The sequence below is a fragment of the Rattus rattus genome, chromosome 8, assembly GCF_011064425.1.
Source record: "Rattus rattus isolate New Zealand chromosome 8, Rrattus_CSIRO_v1, whole genome shotgun sequence".
In the NCBI taxonomy this organism is placed as follows: domain Eukaryota; kingdom Metazoa; phylum Chordata; class Mammalia; order Rodentia; family Muridae; genus Rattus; species Rattus rattus.
In genome coordinates this window covers 65,553,008-65,575,308 of record NC_046161.1, presented here as the reverse complement: position 1 = coordinate 65,575,308, position 22,301 = coordinate 65,553,008, and the positions used below count along the sequence as shown (strand labels likewise).

The window sequence follows — 22,301 nt, the reverse complement described above, 5'->3', positions numbered from 1 at the left end:
TCTCTGGCAGATATACTGGCCACAAGTCACACATATCTATAGAAGACCTGAAACACAGCTAATGACACTGAGTTGTGCTATGAATGTAAATCGTTCACTAGATCTCATAGGCTTCGCCGGCAAAGAGAATGTAAATTATGGAGTTAGTAATTGTATAGAGACGGCTGAAATGATGTTTTTAAAATATTGTATTAAACATGTTATAAACCTATTTCATGTGTTTCCTTTTCATTTTCTACTCTGACAGACATAGCTCTCATTTTTTCTCGTAGCTTGACTACTACAGCCCTGTGGATCTCCCACACCCAGTGCTGCTGTCCTCCATGGGGTTCCAGCAAGGACACCTGCGGTTCTGGGACAGCGCTAGCTCACAGGGAGAGTGAGAACAACACTTCTAGTTCCATTATCTGACCCCACCCTCACTGGACGCAGGCGCTCTATCGCTTCTAGTCTCTAACGACAGCTTGAAACATTGTCGTCATCCGAACCTGAATGGAAGACGCACATGATGATCAGGATGAACTAAACCACAGCGCGTATTTCCTTGCTGCTTTTGGTTTGACTTACTAGATAAAAACAGTCTTTATATTTTTCACTATTTGAAAAAAATATGGTATTTGGTGATGTAGAAAAATGACATAGAATCCAAATTTCAGCATCTATGTAAAAAGTTTTACTTGTATACAGCCTGACTCATAAATTCACATGTGATGCATACGTGGTACCAGTTAGGCGTAGTAGAGTATGAAATGGAGATTGCATTGGCTTGCGAAGTCTCCAACACTGAAGTGTCTGGCCTTTCACAGAAACCCCTGCTGACATTCCTACATGTAGAGAAACCTCTACAGCATTCCTACGGCTTGCATCATAGGACCCGGAGAGATGTAAGGGGAAAGTTGTCTGTTTCCTCCCTTATAGACTAGAGAGATCTTGCTTCTGTCCTGTATCTTGATGAAAAGAAAGCGTCCCAGCCTGTGGGGTAGTTTTTACACAGACAGAATCACAAAGAGTCAGTGTGCACCTCTGCTTTCACACTCATTGGTGATCTAGAAATGAGACTGATGTTGCCCCTTGAGGGGCCTGGGTGCTCTCTGTGGGTGTGACTCTATAGGCACTATTTGCAGCATTTATGTATGTATGTATGTATTACATTACGCATGTGTGCACATATGTGTGTGTTCCAGAGGACAACCCCAAGTGTCTGTCACTCTCAGGAGCAGTCACCTTGTTTCGGTTTGTTGAGGCAGACCCTCTTCACTGTCCTCAAACTTGCCAAGTAGCCAAGGCTGGACAAGCAACCTCAGAGACCTGCCATCTCCACCTCCCCAGAGCGGAGACTGCAAACGCACACACTACCCTTGCATTTCCATTCAACCCCTTTACTCACTCATGGGACTGCCCCTCAGCCCATGGTCTCTCCGGTACTTACCTCAGTAGAGCCTGTGAATGCAATCTTGTCTATGCCAATGTGAGACGCTATTGCTGCCCCTGCTGTTGGCCCAAACCCTGGCAGAATGTTGACGACCCCGGGTGGAAAGCCAGCCTAGGAAACACAAATGGGAAAAAGGTGTATGTGTATCGCCCTTCAGGCTGGCTGTGCTCTGCTTCACAGGTTCCACATAAGGGAGGGGAAGAACCCCTGGAGTCAGTTTATTCCTACCTCCTTGATGAGGGCTCCCATATACAGTGCACTGAGTGGTGTCTGCTCTGCAGGCTTGATGACCACAGTGTTACCACAGCACAGTGCAGGGGCGATTTTCCAGGTGAACATCAGCAGGGGGAAATTCCACTGGAAGGGAAAAGCAAGGTTAATAGAGAGGGAAAATGTTTCTCCATTGCTTATTTTTGTCTTCTCAGATTTTGAAAGAAAGAAACTGTGACTTCTCAGATTTTCAAAACTGTTCTGAACATAGATCGTCTCCGCCACCAAGTGTGGACCGTGGGTTTTTGATGACATCACCATGAAGAGAGCAGCAGTGGCTTTCCAAGTCTCCTTCCTCGCTGTTCCGTGTATCCTCACACTCCAAATGCCCACCTAGGAAAGCTCGAGCTGAGGAGCAGCAGTGAGCGACGTTTCTTTGTTTAGCTTTACTTTTTATTTTGTTTTCATATTTCTTAAACTGGGCTTTGTTCCAAAGTCTCAATATGTGAATGTTTCCCCTTGAATTTTGGATTTTTACTTCAAGATTTTCACATTGATTTGAAAAATGTTTTATGTATATTATCTAGAAATGGAAACCCTAGCTATCAATTGTTTTTTAAGACTTCAATGTGGCCTTTTTGAATGCACTGTCATAAAAATACAACTATACATATATTTTATAAAATGTACCTACCAATGAATAAAAAAATTTCACCAGCAAAATAGCATGAAAACCAAACTAAAGTATCTTTATGAGAATATGAAAAGGGGAACTAACATGGTTTAAGCTGATTTTGATACAATATTAAGCCTGTATTGTCATAAGCATGAGACTTCTTACTGTCAAGTGTCTAATAATTACATCAATGAAGGAAACAGCACTCCAGGTCCCTGCTTCAGCCCCTGATCACAATGTGTTTCTGCCTGAAGCCTCTCAGCTGCCATCCTTGAAGGATTCTCACTGCTCTGGCAAGCTGCAAAAATATACAAGTGTCTTGCCTTCACCAAACACCCAATTTCTTTTCCCCTTAGTTGTTTATAAACTTAGGAGTCCTTGGTGATGTTTTAATTCCATCTACAGTGCGTAAATCTTGGAGGCAGTAATTGAGGGAGCTGGCTGACAGGAGCTCTTGTCTTGTGAGGGAAGCTGAGGCTCTGAGGACCTGGGAGAGCAAGAGGGGCAGCTTTGATGCTTGCAGAGAAGGTAGCAGACACAGAGGGGTTTCCCTGAAGAGAGTAGAGAGAGAACTCAACCAAAACTTTCTTTTTCCTTTCTTCATTCTCTAGTGAAGGCCACAAATAAACCAGGGTTTATTGATCATTTGAACAAATATTAATAAGCCCCTAAGAATCTTTGGCTTCCAAATTCAAAGATTATTCTTGAATCATTCCTCTATGTGATGAAAGAAAAAAACTTCGTGTCTTATCTATACTGCCTTTAGTGTCAGCACAGCCCCCCACCCCCTGAAATCCCAGCCAGAACTGTGAGATAGTACTGTTGAAGCCTGGGTGATGCTTTGTGCTGTGCCAAGGGTGTGCACGGGAGAGAGTGAAGGACAGTGTTCAATGTTCCAATCCAAACACTAGTCATTACATCTATTTTTCTTTACAAGATAGACAACAGCCCAGAAAGGTTTCGATTTGGACTATGATGTTAACTGTGCTGCTGTGCCTTTTAAAGCACCTTTCTCTAGACTCCTGTGAAAAGAGACAGTGAGAAAGAAGGGCTAAAGAAATCGTATAAAACAATACGCCTAGAAAGGTGCTGAGTTGCCGATCTGAAACAGACACAGCAAATACAACCCCATGTTAATTCCCCAGAAGCAGATAGGTATTCATAGCCAAGGCTGGGTTGTTCATACACTGTCCTTGGCTTTGCTTATTTTTATCAGGAGAATCCCATGACTTGAGAACTCCATTCACGGTAATAGGCCCGAAACTCGATTCACCTGTTCAAATAAGCATTTGCAGAGAGGCTGTTAGAGATATGTCAACAACATGAGCTCAGGTTTTCTTCCCAGTAACGAAAAACACACATACTAAGGACCATGTTTTCAGTGTCTTTAAGAGAACTGAGTCAAATGAAAATAAATACGAAGCGTGAGGAGATGCGCTCACCGGGATAATCTGTCCACACACTCCGATGGGCTCGTGTCTCGTGAAGGTAAAATAGTCTCCATCTGAAAGAGATAAGCACGGTCACTCCAGAGAGGGTCGGGGGAGTCAGAGGAAGGCTGACATGGCAGCCGACACCAGAAATGACACCGAGGAACATCCTTCTCTCCAAGTACTACAGCACCAGTCCTCAGGAGTGAGTGTGTGTGAGTGTGTGTGTGAGTGTGTGTGTGTGTGTGTGTGTGTGTGTGTGTGTGTACGCATGCACACAGGCAGCTACAGATAAACCTACCACATGACCAGAACAGATGAGAGGACATCTACATCTAAAGGAAGGACAAATTTATGATACACAAAGGCTGATTTAAATATTCAGGTACCCCAAGTTTTTAAACAGCTTTTCTGGGTAGTTTTCAAAATTAAAACCCATTAAACGAAATGCAATTGAACACACTTCAAATGCTGGGCAGCTGGAAAATATGAGGAAGAAAAGGAAAATATATTCCCTCACTCAATGCACTGTCCCAGGCATGACCTGGGTCTTGGGGACACAGGCAGGTACCCCTTGGGGCTTGAAGGAAAAGCTCCTGAGACACTGGGCAGCCTTGCTTCTCTTATGGAAATAGTAGGCAGCCAGGAAGCCCAAAGCAAATTCTTTAGAAAGATGCTGTTGCTTTTATCTGGGTACTTTTTAAAGCTAATGGAACCAAGTCTTTGTTTCCCGATTTGTTGCTGGTTACTTCACTAGCGGATTGTCTGTCAAAAGCAGCAGCACCTCCCCCAAGGAAAGGGAAGCTACAGTCCAGACTGGGGCAGGAGAGCTGTTGGAACTGGGGATGGAGGTGAGGACAGGAGGCTCTGGGTGAGACAGAGACAGATGACAAAGGAGGCTGTTTATCTTCATCTCTCAGCACATCTTAACCGCTAACATTTCTCACCCAGGCTTGTTTAAGCTAAGTTCAAAATTACATTTTTAAATAAAGTTCTCTTTCTGCTCCTCTTTCTCCTCCAGGCCCGTCCTATCCTCTGATCCCCAATCCTTCTTCCCCAAATTAGCTATCTCCTACCTTCATTTCTCTGAGAACTTTCACTCCTCCTCACAAGGGTACTCACGCTGCTGTCTTCCCCTCCCCCCTTTCTCAGCCCAGCTAACTGCAAGTCTCCCTGGGCTCAGTCACAGAGTACAGTAAGGACAGCACTTTATGTATGTTAGTATCTGTACTGGGACTTCTTGATTAAAGTGTATGTGTCTTCAATGTTTTGATAAATATTTGAAAATCATCCTTTATCAAAGCTATAAAAAGTCCTAACAACAATGCTGTTTTCTACTCTTTAACCAGCTTTCTGAATATCTAAATTTTAGCCAATCTGAAATCTAGAATATGGCAACTTGTTCTGTGTTTAATTTTGAATTGTGTTTAATGATATTTAAGGATGAACGTACTAACCATTTTCAATTTTTTCCTTCAAATTTAAATCCTTTGCCCCTTTTCTCTCAGATCCTTCATTGTTTTAGTTATTTGAGGAACACTGTGAAAATCAAGGAAGTTCATTCTCTGTCATGCTTTTGCAGACCTTTCCCTCAATCTTCACCTAGTCCCTTGGTGTTGTTTAAGAGAGTCTAGCCTAAGGGGAGGAAAGAGGAGGTAGGCAGGCTTGGGCAGGTGGACGAGCAAGCCAATATGCAGAAAGCATCCACAGGATGACATTAGTCCAAGTGGTACTTTAAAGGCCAACCTACAGCAACTCAGTGTGGAGCCAACTCGGGAATCTTCTAAGTGGATCCCATCAGCTGTGCCAGTACAAGTCATCAGTACAAGCCCATCGGTTTATCGTTCTCTGGAAAGGGCTTTCATGAGCAGCACAATGCTGGTCAATACTCAAGTAAAGTCCAGTGGCAAGGAAAGCTCCCTACTAAACTATGATTTAGCTGAGGTGATGCACTCCAGTGACTAAATATGAAGTAGTGAACCTGTGAGGGAAAGGGATGAACACTGAGATGGGGGACAGATGAGCTGCAAGAACAGGGTAGTTGACGTAAGAATACAATGTGAGAAAATGGGTGGTTCACAGTAAGTTCACCAGTCACCTATGGAAGCACAGCACAGTGCCTCGTAGGTTTCTCCATCTGCATCTTATATCTACAAGATTGTAAATGTATCACGTAGTGTTGAAAGCCACTGAAAAATGAAAGGAAAGAAAAATGTAGACAACAGCTTTAGAAGCTGATCCCACGGGGAGTAAACTTGACTTGATAGTTGTGTCCCAAGATGAACTGAGTTATGAGGAATAAAATGTACTTGATAATCTGTTCACAGATTTGATATACACTGAGCTAAAGGTTGGCACAGAAAGGGTACCAGTTCCTGCAGTCCTTGTGGCTGGTCTCACTAAATCCTAAATAAACATGGGGATCTTGTCTCTTGAACTTTTCCCAAGAGAACACGGACTGAAAAGAATAAGAAAGGGCCCTGGGCCCTGTGGACTCAGAGGGTGTTCCTGCATGTCCAAGGGATAACCCCAATTAAGTAGCTGTGGTTCCTGGAAAACACGAGACATGTACCTTCTACTGGGCCCTTGGGAAGAATTGATGGCACTGGGGGTCCTTCACAGCTATCAGGACCCTGCTCCAAGTCCTCAGGGCTTCTAGATCAGGGTTACCATGGACCAATCATTTGGGAGATGCCTTCCTAATCTTTCCCAAAGTCACTTGCCTGATCAAGTCAGCTCACTCCTTACCAATGTAAGAGTTAGCTACTTGCTGGTCTCATTTCAAGGAAAATGACCAAGTGACAAGTTTCACAAGTTAGTAACACTTTTCTTCCCCTAGTCTTTAAACCTGAAAGTTAAAATAAAACAAATCTCCTCCCTCACTACTGCCTGGAACCTGTTTTGTAGGCTCTATGTGCTGTCTGGATGCTACAAGGTACTTCTCACACTTCAATGCTCTAAGAATCCAGTGATCTTGCCATATACATTCTGAACCCTCTGGCCATAAAGAATGTGAAAACCTTACAATTAGATATTCACTGTGCTATAAGCTTAGCTGAACATTACATTAATCTCTGCGGAGTATGCACTCCCAACAGGTACATTAGGGCACGCTTTTGTCCTAGAGCAGACAGTACAGAACAAGACTTTTTGTGAAAGATCAAGCCACTTCCCTAAGCTTTTTTGTTAGGGATTTGATTAAATTACACAAGTGATGAAGGGAGGAAGGGAGGAAGGGAAGGAGGAGGAAGGGATGGAAAGAAAGAGGACGGAGAGACAGAGAGAGATCCATATTTAGTTAATCAAAAGTTTAGTTTTGAGTAATTCCTTTAAGAAAGATATTACTTTTAAAGATGGGGATTAAACTTTTTTTAAAACTTAATGTAAGTTTTATTCTCATATTCTGGCACATCCTGGAATAAACTAAAGTCTAATGATATAATTGCGATTATAGTCAACAAATCTTAATGTATCAGAAATTGAGATATGTGACATGAACCCCAAGCTCCCAAGATAACGACAGCATTCCAACAGCTGTAGCGAGTCTTACACAGCCAGTAACAATAAAAACGGGTTCCTTTAGTAACATAAGAATCTGTAGCAAAAATCAGTGAAATCAGTGAATAATGAACGCCATCTTGCTCTCTCTAATGTTCACATAGAATTACTCTGTGTTTGAGGGCATAGCTCAGTGGTAGAGCATTTGACTGCAGTAGAATTACTCTGGAGGAGATAGCAACCCTTTAAATAATCCAAGTAGTAAACATTGAACATAAAATTGGAGAACTACTCTATTCTATACGCTAGTAGATTCCAGTGTGTGTAGACACCGTGCAGCGCTGTTTGAGCATCTTGCAACAGTGACAAATTCTGTGGCTGCTTACTCAAGGAATGAAACTTTACATTAGCATAAATTAGCACTGATACTATTCCTTCCAGGAGTCTACTGGTAGATTCTAAAAAGTGATATTATATGTTCCCCGGTCTTCCATGAATAGGTCTCAGTTCTATCTCTGTTTCATTACACAGTCGTGAAAAGACTTAAGTTTTCTCCTCTCCACTTGGTTCCTGTGTCTGTAAAATGAGGCTGGCTTTATGGATCCCTCAGGACCTCTGCAGCATCTCTGCAGTGTCTCCAAAAGGTTCCTGGTGAGGAGCCGACTTCATGGCTTCCTGTCACCATCAAGTCATACCCTACTAACTACCTGGGCTCTCCTCAAGTGGGTGCAACAAACAGTCCTCGCTCTCACTGTGATTAAACAGGACTGGAGTTCACCCTCCATTCACTATTGACAGCACCTGACCGAGCTGGCGAAAGGCAAAAGCCTAGGGTTTGATCATTATCTGCCTTTTTAGCTCATTCTTCAGTTTAAGAGGTAAAACTGACATAAAAACTGAAACTGATAAATAACTATATATGATTTGGGTAGTTTTTTTTTTTTTTTTTTTTTTTTTTTCCCGGAGCTGGGACTGAACCCAGGGCCTTGCGCTTGCTAGGCAAGCGCTCTACCGCTGAGCTAAATCCCCAACCCGATTTGGGTAGTTTTTAATCTTTGCTATATATGTTGCCATATCCTTAAAGCCACTTTATTACAAAATTCAGCTTAAAGTATGGACCACATTCTCCCACTTACTGTAAAATCAATAAAATCATCACTCACTCAGAGGAAACCAGGAAGCACCACACCTCTTCTTTACCCTTAGCAAACTACGTAAGTTTTGATCTGTCCTCCATCGCAGGGAAGCTATGGGCAGGAGAGGTACAGAGGACTCTGATTTGAGTTACAGAGATTGAAAGGGGGGACTAATACTGCTCAGGGCTACTATAGCAGAAGAGATAATAAACAGGCAAAAGGAAAGTGTCCAATAAATCCAGGTAATGATTATCATTAACCATCATAAGTAGGAGTTGCCAAAGGAGGGTCAAAGCATGGGATTTATGGTCAGAGAGGATGGAAATAATGGATGGTGTTGTAAAGAGAATAGCACCAGGCCCTTGCCGACCCAGTGATAATGCATTCTGCAATGGTGGCTGACGGTAGGTCTTGAATGAGGTGGAATACAGTGTGGGGACGAAACCACCAGGTCAGAGGAAAACAGCATCTTGTTGAAGGTTCAAAATGATCACCACTCTCCTTCCCCCAAAGCCTTCTAGCAAAAGGCTATCCTTCAAGAAGATAAATAAGGTAGACACTTTTTCTCTGTACCTGATTGACCATCTATGGTCAAAGTGCACAAAACACCGTGCCGTAATTTTTAACACACATTTTGGGTCTTAGACCAGACATTTACTACCAAGTGACTTTGTTGAGGCACTAAGTTTTACTATCTCATTAGGCATACACTCTTTAATTCCAGTTTGTCTTACACTGGACTCTTTCTTACTCAGGGTCTTCGGATTCTAAATATGAAAGAACACTTAACATGTTCAATTGCTATGCAAATAAACATTCGTTATTTCTTGTGTTCTATTGTCAAACAAACACTGGGGATGTTTTGCAGAGAAATGCAGGTAACACATAAAGACCACATGACCTTCCTAAATTCTGGACTTCACTCTGGAGAAGAAATCAACAATGAAATCAAATTGATAATTGAATTATGGTGTTGCAAAAGACAAATGTGAATATCTAAGAATAAGCATCTACGTAATTAGGATCTCTTTGACGAGATCTCCCTCAGAAGCTTCCTGGCTTAGTCTCAGACCCCTCACCAGGAGGTGGGTCTGCATATTGCCTTCCGTCAATCTCTTTCCTATAAAGTTTCTTTTATCTAGTGGTTAGATACTCCTGAATCCCCTTCTGCCCTCAAACACTTCCAGCTGAGGGTTTAACCTATTTATTAGCAGCAAATCCTTGCATACCTGCTCCCTAGCTGACTGATAAACTGATTTAAATGTCCCTTCATACTTATATGCAGACTATCTATACACACAAAAAAGGAACATTGTCAGGGTTAGTGACATAATCTGTTTGGCCTTATGCTCAATTCAAGCTGACACAAGTGTCTCATATCGGCAATGTACACGGCTTCTCCTGGTGTTCGATGAAGTACTACTAACAGAGCCCCACACTTCCCTTTTTTTTTTTTTTAACACACTCGCGTTTCACATACCTACAGGAATGGTCATTCCGTGAATTTTATCAGCCCAGCCTGCATAATACCTCAGGGTTTTGATGACTCCCTGCAAATCGATGTAAAAAGCTTGCAGGAATGGCTTACCGCCATTTAGTGATTCCATAGTCTGTAGGAAAAGAAATAGAATAGTTAAGACCTCAGAACTTTGTAGTGACACACTAGTTTCTTTAGAAGAAGAAACAAGGAGCAGAGGGAACCCGGCTGGGGTGTGAGTGGTGATGCACACTTGTTCAACTCTACTTTCTGAAACAGGAAAGTGTCCAGTCCTAAGAGGCTTGCTTTAGTTACTAGTAAAAGACCACATGGACACACATGTGCTATTCTTGTGCCTGTGCATTTTCCTTAACTACTGTCCTTCGTATAAACACAATGCTTCTTTAACTGATGATAAAGAAATCCTCTTCTTGTCAAACCTCCTTCTGTTATATTAATGGTCAGAGTAGAATGGAGATCTTCCTGAGAGTGCACTGGTAATTCGAATCCACAAAGAGAAGCAGGGACATCAGTTTTGTATGCATTCAACATGGATATAAAATGTTCTACACAGCTGCCAAGACCCCTGCTGAGAAGTGAAATATTCACGGTGCAGAGCAAGCTTATTTATTACCACCAAATAAACAAGATCTCCTGTGGGGAAACCCAGACTTTAACAATTTAAAGACTGGTTTTTGTAAACATTTATGTTAACAACCATTATCTATTAAGAGTAAAGTATCTGGTCCATTTATAAAAATAGCAATAATAAACAGCTTTACATTATAAACATTATTTTAATGACATGTTCCTAAATTGATTAAGTCTGTTACAAAAACAATGACCACTGAAACAATGAAGTAAGACTGTTTTCATTTGAAAAATACTAGGCTGTTAGATGTTTAACAAATGAAATAAACAAAAATGGATATTTATAATTTACTGTCTCTCTCTAGAAGAACATTTTATAACACATACTGGTATAAAATTATTAATTACTGACAAAGCTACAGTTGAAATGTTTTCCATCCACTGGAGTTGAAGGACACTATTCATTGTCGATGACAGCGCGGCTCGCCAGCTTACTGCACAAAATGGAGCTCGTTTTTAAATGCTGCTTGTCACTCCAGCGGCTCACTTTTATAAAAGAAGGTTCAGTAAGGTCCAAGTCCTTCTAGAAACATTTATAGATTCACAAATTGGATAATAATTTCCCTACATAGTTAGCTAGCAAAGAGCCAAGGTTTACAAAGCATAGAGAAGAAGCAGAGTCTATAACCAATCGAGGAGCGTCCAAGAATGGATCCGTGGCACACACTGTCTACATTCTGTTTTTTAAAAAAGATTTATTTATTTATTTATTATATATAAGTACACTGTAGCTGTCTTCAGTGTAAATACACACAGAAGAGGGCACTGGATCCCATTACAGATGGTTGTGAGCCACCATGTGGTTGCTGGGATTTGAACTCAGGACCTCTGGAAGAGCAGTCAGTGCTCTTAACCACTGAGCCATCTCTCCAGCACCCCCTATTTACATTCTTAAGTGGTCCTAATCTCCAGAAAGTCTTCATTTTCAAAGAAACTAGGTATTTAGAAAACATTTCTTTTATTAATTAAAGTGTGCATGTATGTGCACACATGTACACTCACACATATATGTGAGCACATAAATATAAACACAGATGCCCATAGAGGCCAAAGGTCTGATTCCCTGGATCTGGATTTTCAGGCAGTTATGAACTGCCCTATGTGGGTGCTGGGAACTTAATTCAGGTCCTCTGAAAGAGGTGTACTCTTAACTGCTAAGCCAACACTCCAGTCCTCAATGCAACTTTTACTTTAAAAACAACAGCAGCAAAAGCAACAAAGTCCATCAGATAAGAAGTTCCTATGTGTGCAGGGTAGTGAAAAGAAATGGCAATCTCCATCATACTTCTAAAACCGGGCAGAGCAAACGAAGTAGAAGGTATGAGGGTACACATCCTTCTTTTCCTATTTGATCTGCAAAAGAGCCACTTGGCATTGTCTTTTACAAACAGTCTGGAAGTCCTGTTTCTTGATGCTTTTGTTTTGCTTGTCAAGTGGATGTGTTTTGCTTTGCTTGTGGGAGGTGTGAGAAAATGAGAAAGGAAGATCCTTAGTAGTGATGCAATGCTACGGCCTTTTTTCTCCCACAAAGAACTTCCCCAAAGGTCTCTCATATTTCATATATATACTATACCCTCCCCTAGCTCCCCTACATGACAACACTTCACAGAATACTTTGCAGCTGAGTGGTCATTTTGGAGTAAAAACATACCAGCTTTCTTATTTACTTACTGCAAGAGTTGCCCTGTCCCGTTCCACCAAGTCTGCAAGCTTGTCCAGCAGACGTCCTCTTTCAGAAGCGTCCATCCTTCTCCACACAGAACCAAGAGAGAAGGCCAGGCGGGCCGCCTGCACTGCCTTGTCTATATCCACCTGTTAAAGAGGAAGAGGCACAACTGAAGAGAAACATCACACACACACACACACACACACACACACACACACACACACAGACACGCACACACCCCTCTTACATGCTGTCATCAAAGAGACGATGCTTTAAACCTAAGTTGGCACACGGAACACATATTCATTGTGCTGTTATTGGTGGTTATTCCACAAGGGATCTTCTAAGCAATACACACCTTGTCTGCTTCTTGAACTTCACACACTTGCTCTCCTGTGGCTGGATTACAGACAGGGAACACTCTCCCACTCTCTGAGTTCTGCCATTCATTGTTAATAAAGATCTATAGGACACAACAAAATAGGATGTGAGATTTGGGAGATCAGAAGACAAGACAAGCGATATGGAGGTACCATGGTAACACCACTTCTCTTCCCTTACAGGTACAGACAGATTCTGAAGTGTTGAAAGGCATTCATCAAGTCCGCCTCTCTCCTAAAGCAGGAGGAGTGTATTCTCATGACAGCTGTTTCATCCAAAGACAAAGTAGTAGGAATCTTAACTTAGGTGAACATGTCAACCAATTAAGGGTACCCTTCCATCAATAAAAACAGAAAGGCAAAGCGTCTTGTGCACAATTCCACATTAATGCTAACACTATTGGTAGTCCAATTTCTGACCATTATCTACAGATAATAAAACCCTGGGTCAAAGTGATGGTCATTAGGACTTTCATACCAGTTTTTCTGTTGGAAGCATGAGGGAATCTTCACAGAACTCAAACGGTGCTAGAATAAGTATATCCATTATTATAGACAGCTCTTGAATTAAAATTGACTGTACCTAGTCTAACTAGTGAGTCAAACAAGTTACAAGGCACATGTGTTAGCAAAACCAGAGGGCTTCTAGAATTTTCAAATGGTCTAAGAGTTTATTAGAGGCATGCTTTTCTTACAGTTGAGAAGGGATTTAAAGAACTCTCCCCAGTGTTACCACTCCTTAGTGTTTGAAATAACACCATCGTCTTTTGGATTTAAGCTTATTTTTATGTTTTCTTATGGGGTGTATTTCTAAGGGTTGCATGAATTTTATTATTTCTTAGAGGTTTTCTAAAGAACAAATAGAAAATTATTTTTTATTCTTTTTTTACATTTATTTATTTGTCTTCCAGTGTGTATGTATACATAGGTGCCCACTGTGGCACACACAAAACAGTTCAGAGACGTAATATTGGCCATATTTTTTAACCTTTTATTGAACAGAGTCAAGAATTCAGAATTAAGTTTCTCTGTCCTGGGACAAAGGGCAATAAACAGAGAAAGAAGCTGCCTGATCCTCAGATCAGCAGGTGGAGGCAGAGGCACATTTGAGATGCTCTGGTGAGGGCACAGGGGCTATCTAGTAAAATCTTTGGTTAAGAGGCTGTAAGATAAATTTTCTCAAACTCTAAAGAAAGCATTAGCCTGTGGTAGTGTAGCTCATTGACAGAATGTTTGCTTCATGTACACGATCCAAGATGTGATCTCCAAAACAGAAAAACAAAAGAAGACAAAGCAAAAAAGCTTGCTAGCAAACAGCCATACCCCCCATAAAACAGAGAAAGAGAAAAACATTACTCAGTAAGAATGTAATCATTTAATACTGTATAAGCAGGCTACCAAGGCACCAAGTCATCTTGTTTTAATAGAAATACATATAATACTTTTATCTTTATGATACCTATGAGTAAACTTTACTTAATACAACTTGTATAAAACCAAAACTGAAAGACTTTTAAACTATAATATTAAATAAATAAATAAATAAATAAATAAATAAATAAATAAATAAATAAATAATGTTTTAAAAGTGGCCATCGGGGCCAAAGAGATGGCTCAGTGGTTAAGAGCACTGACTGCCCTTCCAGCAGTCCTGAGTTCAAATCCCAGAAATCACATGGTGGCTCTCAACCATCTGTAATGGGATCTGATGCCCTCTTCTGGTGTGTCTGAAGACAGCTACAGTGTGCTCATATATAATAAATAAATAAATCTTTAAAAAAAGAAAAAGTGGCCATTGGTGCTGAAGAGATGATTCAGTGGATAAGAACACCGACTGCTCTTCCAGATCTCCTCTAGAAAATGATGAACCTTGAAACTTTTTGGGAAGACTGCACTGAGAGAAGGCAGGGGCAGGAAGAACCAGAAGCATGGACCTAGTGCAATCCAGCAGAACTGTGTTTAAAAATCTGGGATCTGTATTTGAGATGAAAAAGATGTTCCAGGTTGCGGTGGCGGCTGCTGTGCGGGTGACAGTGTTCACCCGCCAAGCTTGCCACAGTTAATGCTTCGACCCCGGGTCAGTACAGAGTGGCAGTGTCACTTGCCACACCTCGGTTCTTACCGTGCTCTCATCAGTCCATTATCATCACTCTACAGTTGACAAAACTCACTGAAAACGTAAAGTCTTGCTAAAAATATCAGCAAGGGTTTATTTGAGTTAGAAGGGACATGTGTATTCTTCTTGGCATACAGTGTTGATGTCATGAAGGGGTTCCCAGTGGTCAATAATGGGATCTGAGTCCTAGAACTCCAGTGCTCTCGAATTCACGCTTGGTGTCTGCACCCCTCCCACGTGGCTCGTGCTACAGCTGCTCCTTCCTCCAGCTCAGCAATTCTTACATCACTTGGACCTAAGCTGCTAGTTTCAGGGTTTCTATTTTTATTTCTAAAGCTTCTTTTTTGTTACTCAAAATGACTAATGATAGTAACAGATTATTACCCATGGAATGACAATGGCATCTGATATTTAGTGATATAGTTTAATGACTAAACAAGGGACAGTAAAAGTCTTCAAAGTCCAGAGAGCAGATATGAAAGAACGGGATTGGACGCTCAGCATCCATCAAACACTGCAGAGATCTCCACTGACGGAAAAAAAACCAGAAGGAAAACTTCTAATGAGAACATGGAGATTCCTGTGTTCATGCCTCAAGGATCTTCTTTCCATACTTATTCCTTGCAAAGAGAAAACTACTACCTTGCAAACACCATTTCAGTCCTGAGATCAGACTTGACAGAAGTGATGAAACAAATTAGGATCAGTCTGTGACGTCCGAGAGGTGTGAGGTGTCCTCTGCAGCGCTTCTCCCCAGTGACAATGTGGGTTTAGTCAGGACAAAACTCTGGTTAATCTAAATTCACAACACCCAAAAGAATAGCTCCCCATGCTTTTCTACAGAGTCAAGGTCACAAAGAAGGGGAGGAACAAAAAGTCACAAAAAGGACTGCATCGTGTCACCATGGACCAGCTCCTGGACCAGAGGGAGAACACTAGAGGAGATAGTGAGAGAATTGATAAACTATGATTAAAGCTTTAAAGTTAGAGAATAATAGGCCAAGATCAAATTTCTGATTTTTAATATTATACTGTGATTATGTGAGAACATCTGGAGAATCTGGGTGAAGATTTAACACTAGTTTTCAACTTATTGTTGATTGGAATTACTTAAGAATCAAGATGTTGAGAGTTATGAGTCTTCTTTTAGTGCCTTTTTTACTATAAAATGTCAAGCAAACATTATGAATGAAGAAATAAATGTCTCAACACCTTCCTTTTTTCCAAAGCATCCTTTAAAGTTCAGTGTGTGGAAAATAAAACAACTCAAAGAGTAACGTAAAATATAGACCTCTGTTGCCAAAAATGCTTAATTTAATGTTTTTCATGTTATTTCCACTCAAAGGCTTGCTAGCAAGATACTAGGAAATTCTGTTTTACAGTGTTATGGGTTTCAGGGTAAGTGTAAGGAAAAATGTGGATTTTCCCCTCTGGAGTGCTTCAAAATAGAAAAAATATCTGACTCCTAGCCTGACTATGGCTTTATTTCTTTACAAACGACGAGCATTCACTTTTAACATAATTCTGTGGTGAGTGAAGGCGAAAGAAACAGACGGCCCATAAAGGAAGGAACCTGGCCTTTTCAGATTCCTAAGAGGATGGGACAAATTAGCTTATGAACGTTAACTTTATGTTCATAGTTGTGAAAAGTCCCACTGATGTTTTACGGGTTGTTGTTAGTATTAAAAGACATACTGGATATGATGGGGCCTTCATCAATGTTACCAGAATGGAATGTCTGTCGGGAGGGGACATGAATCACTGTCTAACATCTTTACAGATAAGAGTGGAAACATAATACCTCTGCTCTGCAACAAGACGACATCTCAAACACGTGAAACTCAAACACGTGAAACTCAAACACATGAAACTCAAACACGTGAAAAACCATTTGGGCCGGACATTTTTATTATGTTCTGTTGCACTTTATACAAAAGGGTCTGTGTAACAAAAGCACAAGTTAAGCCATATCATCTGTAACACAGTATGAACATACCTTGCAAGCATTAGCCTATTAGCATTGCTGAACCCTCCTGAGTGCTCCTTGGTAATCCTACCTCCAGCTCAACCCGTTCTGCTACTAGAGTTAACAACTAGCTGGTCTTTCCCTTCATTTCTGTTTACGGATCTTCTTTGCTTTTCTTGCCCCGGATACTAACTATTAGAGCCAGCTCTCTTGTGACTCTTGTCTCAGTCCTGTGGAACAGGATGCTGATGGCTACAGTCAATTGTACTTGTCCGTCCTATGATAACTGAGTAATCTGCTTCAACCTTGCACCTTGATGTGAACTTGTCAATGTAGGCCTTAGCTCCATCATCTTTATCTCTATAAATAATAAGTTATTTACTGATTTTTCTTCTTGTACCACACTGTCTCATTACTAGACCTTTTAGTTAGTCTTAAGTTGGATAACGCTAGCCTTCCAACTTTGTCCTCTTTGAATGGTTAACCATCCTGGGTCTTTTGCCTTTCCATATTCATCTTAGAATATATTTGCTGATGGCTTCAAAGTAATTTACTAGAGCCTTTGTGATTTTATTTAATCTACTGATCAAGGTAAAAAGAGCTGACTTCTAACATACCAAGTCTTCCTATCCGTGGGATATCTCTCCACTCTTTTGAATTATTTTAGCTAAACTATGGCTTATAAAGAATATTCTTCTAAAGACACTGAAGCCATCTCTCTCATCTGCCTAGTCCCTCAATGGTACCGTGTACTTTAAAATTTAAATCCCAGTGCTTGTTTCTTGTATAAAGGTTGCTCTTGCAACCTTGTTGCAGTCTCTCACTAGTCTTAAGGAGCTTCCTATTGTGGAGTGAGGGGTAGTGTCCTAGAGACTTTACAACATCAGTTCATCTGTAAAAAAAAGGCCATTTCATTTCTTCCTTCTCAGACCATATACTTCTATTCCTTTCCTAAGCTTACTGACTAACTAGGAATTCATTACACTATTAAAGACGAGTGACAGTAGGGGACACCTTGTCTTCTTCCAGTGTTAAGAATAAAAGTATCTAGTTTCTCACCATTAAATATACTGATTGTTCTACATTTTATATAAATGTTTTTTATTAAGTTGAGGAAATTCTCGTTCTGTTCCTAGTTTGGTGAAAGGCATTTTGTCTTGACTGGGCATTAAGATTTTGTCAAACATTTTCCCCTGGAGCAACATGATAATACAGTTTTTTCCTTTATCAGTTCATTGGTTAGGAAACACACTGGCGTCTGCTCTTACATGTTGTTGGACTAAAATTTGCTAACATTTTTGTTGAATATTTGGCAGTCATGTTCATGAGAGTCTACTTTGTAGTTTTCTTTTCTTATAAAGTCATTATATAGTTTTGGTATTTGGATAATGATAGCCCCATAAAAAAATTAATGTCCCCCCCATTCTGCCTTCTAGAATAGAATGTGAAGAATTTATGTTTGATACAAAACATCTGGATTTGATCCTTTTAAGTTTATTAATTACCAGCTCGATCTCTTGGATACACTTAGGTTATTTAAATTTATTTTTCCTTGTTTAAGTTTTGGTTGAATGCATCTTTAAGAGAATTTGTTTATTTCACTTAAGTTATCAAATTTGTGGGTCCACAGTTGTTCATAATTTTTTTATTTCTTTTAATTTTTAATTTAATAATTTTAAATGTATCCTTTTCATTCCTAAAATAGTAATTTGAATTTTCTCACTTTGGCTAGCTAGGCCAGCAGTTTGGTACTTACTGATTTTTTTTTTTAATTTAGCTCATTTCTGCTATTGTTTTTTTTTAATTATTTTCTTTTGTTTAGTCTAGACTAGTCTAGTTCTTCATTCTCTGGTTTCCTAAAACAGAAGCTTAATTTTCTTTTAATATATACATCCAATATTATTTTGATACTTTATTTGTATCTAGTTCAAAATATTTTCACTTTCTCTTGAGTTCTTTCCCCCAGTGGCACTGGTATGGTTTAGAATTATGCTGTTCCGCCTCCAAGCACTGCAAGGAGGTGGGACTGTACGGCTGTCCTTCCGTTCTAGTTCATCCCTCTGTGGTCTGAAAGCGTATTTGTCTTATTGCCACTGTTTGGAATTTGTTAAATGGTGTCTGCAGCCCTGGATGTGCCTTACTGGCTGCTCTCTGAGCATCCTGCTGTGCTCAACAGGTTTATCTTACTGTTCTTAGACCAGCGCCTGGATTTGCCGCGAGAGAGAACCTAGCTCTCGTGGTTTCCTTTAGCTCTCTGCTCCTTTTCAGGGCATTGTTCCTTTTCATTATTAAAAGTAACAGCTGTAGGATGTCTGTTTTTAGTATTTCTCATTCGTAGTGTAACATTTCATGTTATAACAGATGATTATGTATTAACATATATAATAAGGCAGAGACTGGGAAAAATCATCTTTAGAAATGTCATCATTATTTACGTAAATTCCTAAGAAATCTACAAAAACAGGATTATAAATTTCTAGCACAACCTTAGCATGTAAGATTGATATATGATTGACATACTATCAAAGATCCCTGGAAACTGAGATTTAAATATATATAATTGTAATGTGCATATGTACACATTTGTACATATTTGTCCAAGATCTAGGTACACTGGGCGACTGGGAAGAATCTTAAAGGACATACTTTCCTCCGTTGATTAAAGCAAAGTCTTGTGTCACTATTCCAGCAGCAACTATTAACCTCTAGAAACATGGAAATGCACAAGTGCTTGCTTAAAGAAAAGTCCAAAACAAAGAGCTATGAATTGTGCTTGAAATGCAACTCATGAGATTAAGAGATCTGCACAACTCTTTCTAACATCCTCCCTGTCAAATAAACTGACAAGACCTAAATAGCATAACTTGGAACTAAGGTGGAGAGGGGGGATTAAGCTAAAGTTTTATTTTGTAGAAAAAGAAAACCCTATACAATGTTTACTAAAGGAAGACTGGACTTGTTTGTAAGTGCTACTGAAAACACAGAGAAGACGTATTCTCTGCAGTTCTGGGACTTATAATAATATTTCACAGATGAGACTGCTTTCGGGAGAGTTAAGTGAAGTGAGGGATTGTGTGATTTAGTGCCAAGATGGACAGCAGAGATAAGCAGTGCAAATGTTCTCTACAGAGGAGGGAGGTATTGGGCGATGGTGTGGCTGAAATGTTAGAAGAATACTACAGGAAACAAGAAATAATGAGGAAGGGTGGCCTGGGATAGGGCAGGGAAGGTAGAAGACAGAAACTCTATCCCTAATAAAACGATTCCGCTGTCCTGGCAGGCCCTCTTTGACTACAGCCCTGTTCTAGGAACCAGCTGACATCCTTCCAGGCTTAAGTGTGGCAGAGAAGAAAGGCACATTTAGCTTTTCCTCCCATTACCAAGTCTCTGGCCCTACAGAAAGCTCACAGGATTGAGCTTCCTCTCGCTCTTCAACACCAGCCCCTACCACAGTATCCTCCTCAGGGTAGGGGGTGAACGTTCAGGGATGCAAGGCTCAGGAATCATGGAAATCTACACACACAATAGCAAGTAAATCCAAAACCACATGAGAAGCAGCCAGTCATAGAAAATAGGAAGCCATGCCAAAAGAGAAACAAATTTCAGGGTTATCAATTAATCCCACATTTATAAAGAACAAAGATAAAATGGGGTGAAAATATCATGGGAGAGAAAAGAAGTTTCCAATAATACATAAAGTCACTAAAATCATGCTAGAAAAAAAAATTTTTAGAATTATTTATTTTATGTATATGAGTACACTCTAGTTGTCTTCAGACACACCAGAAGAGGGCATCGGATCCCATTACAGATGGCTGTGAGCCACCATGTGGATGCTGGGAACTGAACTCAGGATCTCTGAAAGAAGAGTTAGTGCTCTTAATCACTAAGCCATCTCTCCAGCCCCGAAAAAAATATTTATAATATAGTTTTGTTAAAAGAGAAGAGGCCCCAAAATAGCCTCATAGATTTAATATTGTAACTAAATGACTAGAGAAGAAATTTGTGAGTTAAAGGCAAGGAAACAGGGAGATGGGGAACACAGCAGGGCAATAAATGACTAGGGAAGATGTTCAAGAACGAGAGGTGAGGGAACAGACAGAAAGAGGGAATACAATGGCAAAGAGATTTCACCTCCGAGGAGAACTCAGAGTGTAAGCGCTGACATTCTGAATTATTCCGCGCAATAACTAGCTTTGTTTTTCTTTTCTCAACATGAAAACCTATCTGTTTGTTTTTTTGTTTTGTTTTGTTTTGTTTTGTTTTTTAAAGCAAGCCCAGTCAGCAAACAGAGAGCCTGGAACATGAAAACAAGCAAACAAAAGCTGTCAGGCGTACATAATGATTATGCTATGAGAACTTAATTTGCTGTAGGCTTGAGTCCAGCTCTTGGCTTCAGCAGTCTTTGGATTTTGTTAATACCCTCCACAGTGAGGGAGGGACTGCAGGAGTGTGCTCATGCTGGAGGAGTGCCATACTGATAGCTGCAAGTCTGTGTCCTTGGTCCCAAAGAGTCTGAGAAGCCATGTAAAGAAATGGAAAAATAAAGACCAGCAGCCAGACCCCAGAGATCAGAAGTCTTGGGCTGTATGTAGGCAGTGTACCCAAAAGATGTGGGGGTCAATGGGACTCAGAAAATTTTTCTTTCTCCTTTATAATGCGTAATAAATCTCTATCATGAATACAATGCCATCCTGTCCGCGCTCCCTTGTTTGTTAACCCCAGAATGTTCCTATGTGGCCTCTCCCCTCGTTTTTCTTTTCAAAAAATCTAAACACAGTTGAACTCAAGAGGCTGTGCCTCTTGGTCCTGGGCTTCTCTGGTCTCTTGTTATTAGCACCGCCTCTCTCCCCCTTCTCTGTGCTTCTTATCGCTTTCACCAATATTTGTTGAGTGTCTACTCTCTTCTAGACACCATGCTTTCCAGAGTCTCCTAGATTTGTTTTCCTTCTTCTCTAGGCCAAGGGCCTTGTGTCCCTCAGTCTAAACACATCTGTCTGACCTTGGCATGTGATCTCATCAGTAAGAGGGCCACAGAGGGTCCTGACTCACCACTCCAGGAGACAAAGACCAGGGCTTCCACATCCACATCAAATCATATGCAAATATTGTTAAGAGGAAAGAAATGACTCTGGAGACCAAATCACTTGTAGAAAACAGACTTGGCTAAAATAAAACCAATCATGTGCACTCCATTGTCCCATAATCCCTAACCGTGCTACTGGCATCTGTTATACTAAAAATAGTTAAGAAACAGTCAAGGGGTGGCTTTGATAGAAGCTGGTTGGGTGACAGCATCTGGGACTCTGTTGGAGCAACATGGCATCGAAGCCAAGCACACACACCAGTGTCAGTTGTGACATAGTTCCAAACTGGAAGAAACTAGACCGGCCACCCCTCTGTGTGGCAGGAGAAGGCACTGGGAACTGCTACCGGTCCTGGATAATGTTCATTTCTTCCTGTTCCACTTTCTATAAACAAGGTAATGCCTATACAAGCTCATTACTGTAAACTGAGCACATTTAAATTGGTAGTAAAACCAGAGTATTTACTCTAGTGCGTGTATAAAGTGCCTCGTCTAAGGTTTTGGAAATGTTTCAAGTTCTGAAACCAAGCAGCTGGCAGCTCTACAAGGCAAGCCTTACACTGAAATCCCTCCCTCT

General features: G+C 40.6%; 1 protein-coding gene across 1 annotated transcript in view; it reads right to left on the bottom strand.

The window, feature by feature from the left end:
- Positions 1 to 22,301, bottom strand: part of Aldh1a2 (aldehyde dehydrogenase 1 family member A2) — an 80,114-nt gene that overhangs the window by 30,492 nt on the left and 27,321 nt on the right. The window contains exons 2-7 of the mRNA XM_032909495.1: positions 12,535 to 12,639; positions 12,182 to 12,322; positions 9,863 to 9,992; positions 3,761 to 3,822; positions 1,661 to 1,789; positions 1,430 to 1,543 (exon numbers count right to left, since the gene is read on the bottom strand). Of these exons, the coding sequence (XP_032765386.1) occupies positions 1,430 to 1,543; positions 1,661 to 1,789; positions 3,761 to 3,822; positions 9,863 to 9,992; positions 12,182 to 12,322; positions 12,535 to 12,639 (681 nt within the window). The remainder of the gene's footprint in view (positions 1 to 1,429; positions 1,544 to 1,660; positions 1,790 to 3,760; positions 3,823 to 9,862; positions 9,993 to 12,181; positions 12,323 to 12,534; positions 12,640 to 22,301) is intronic.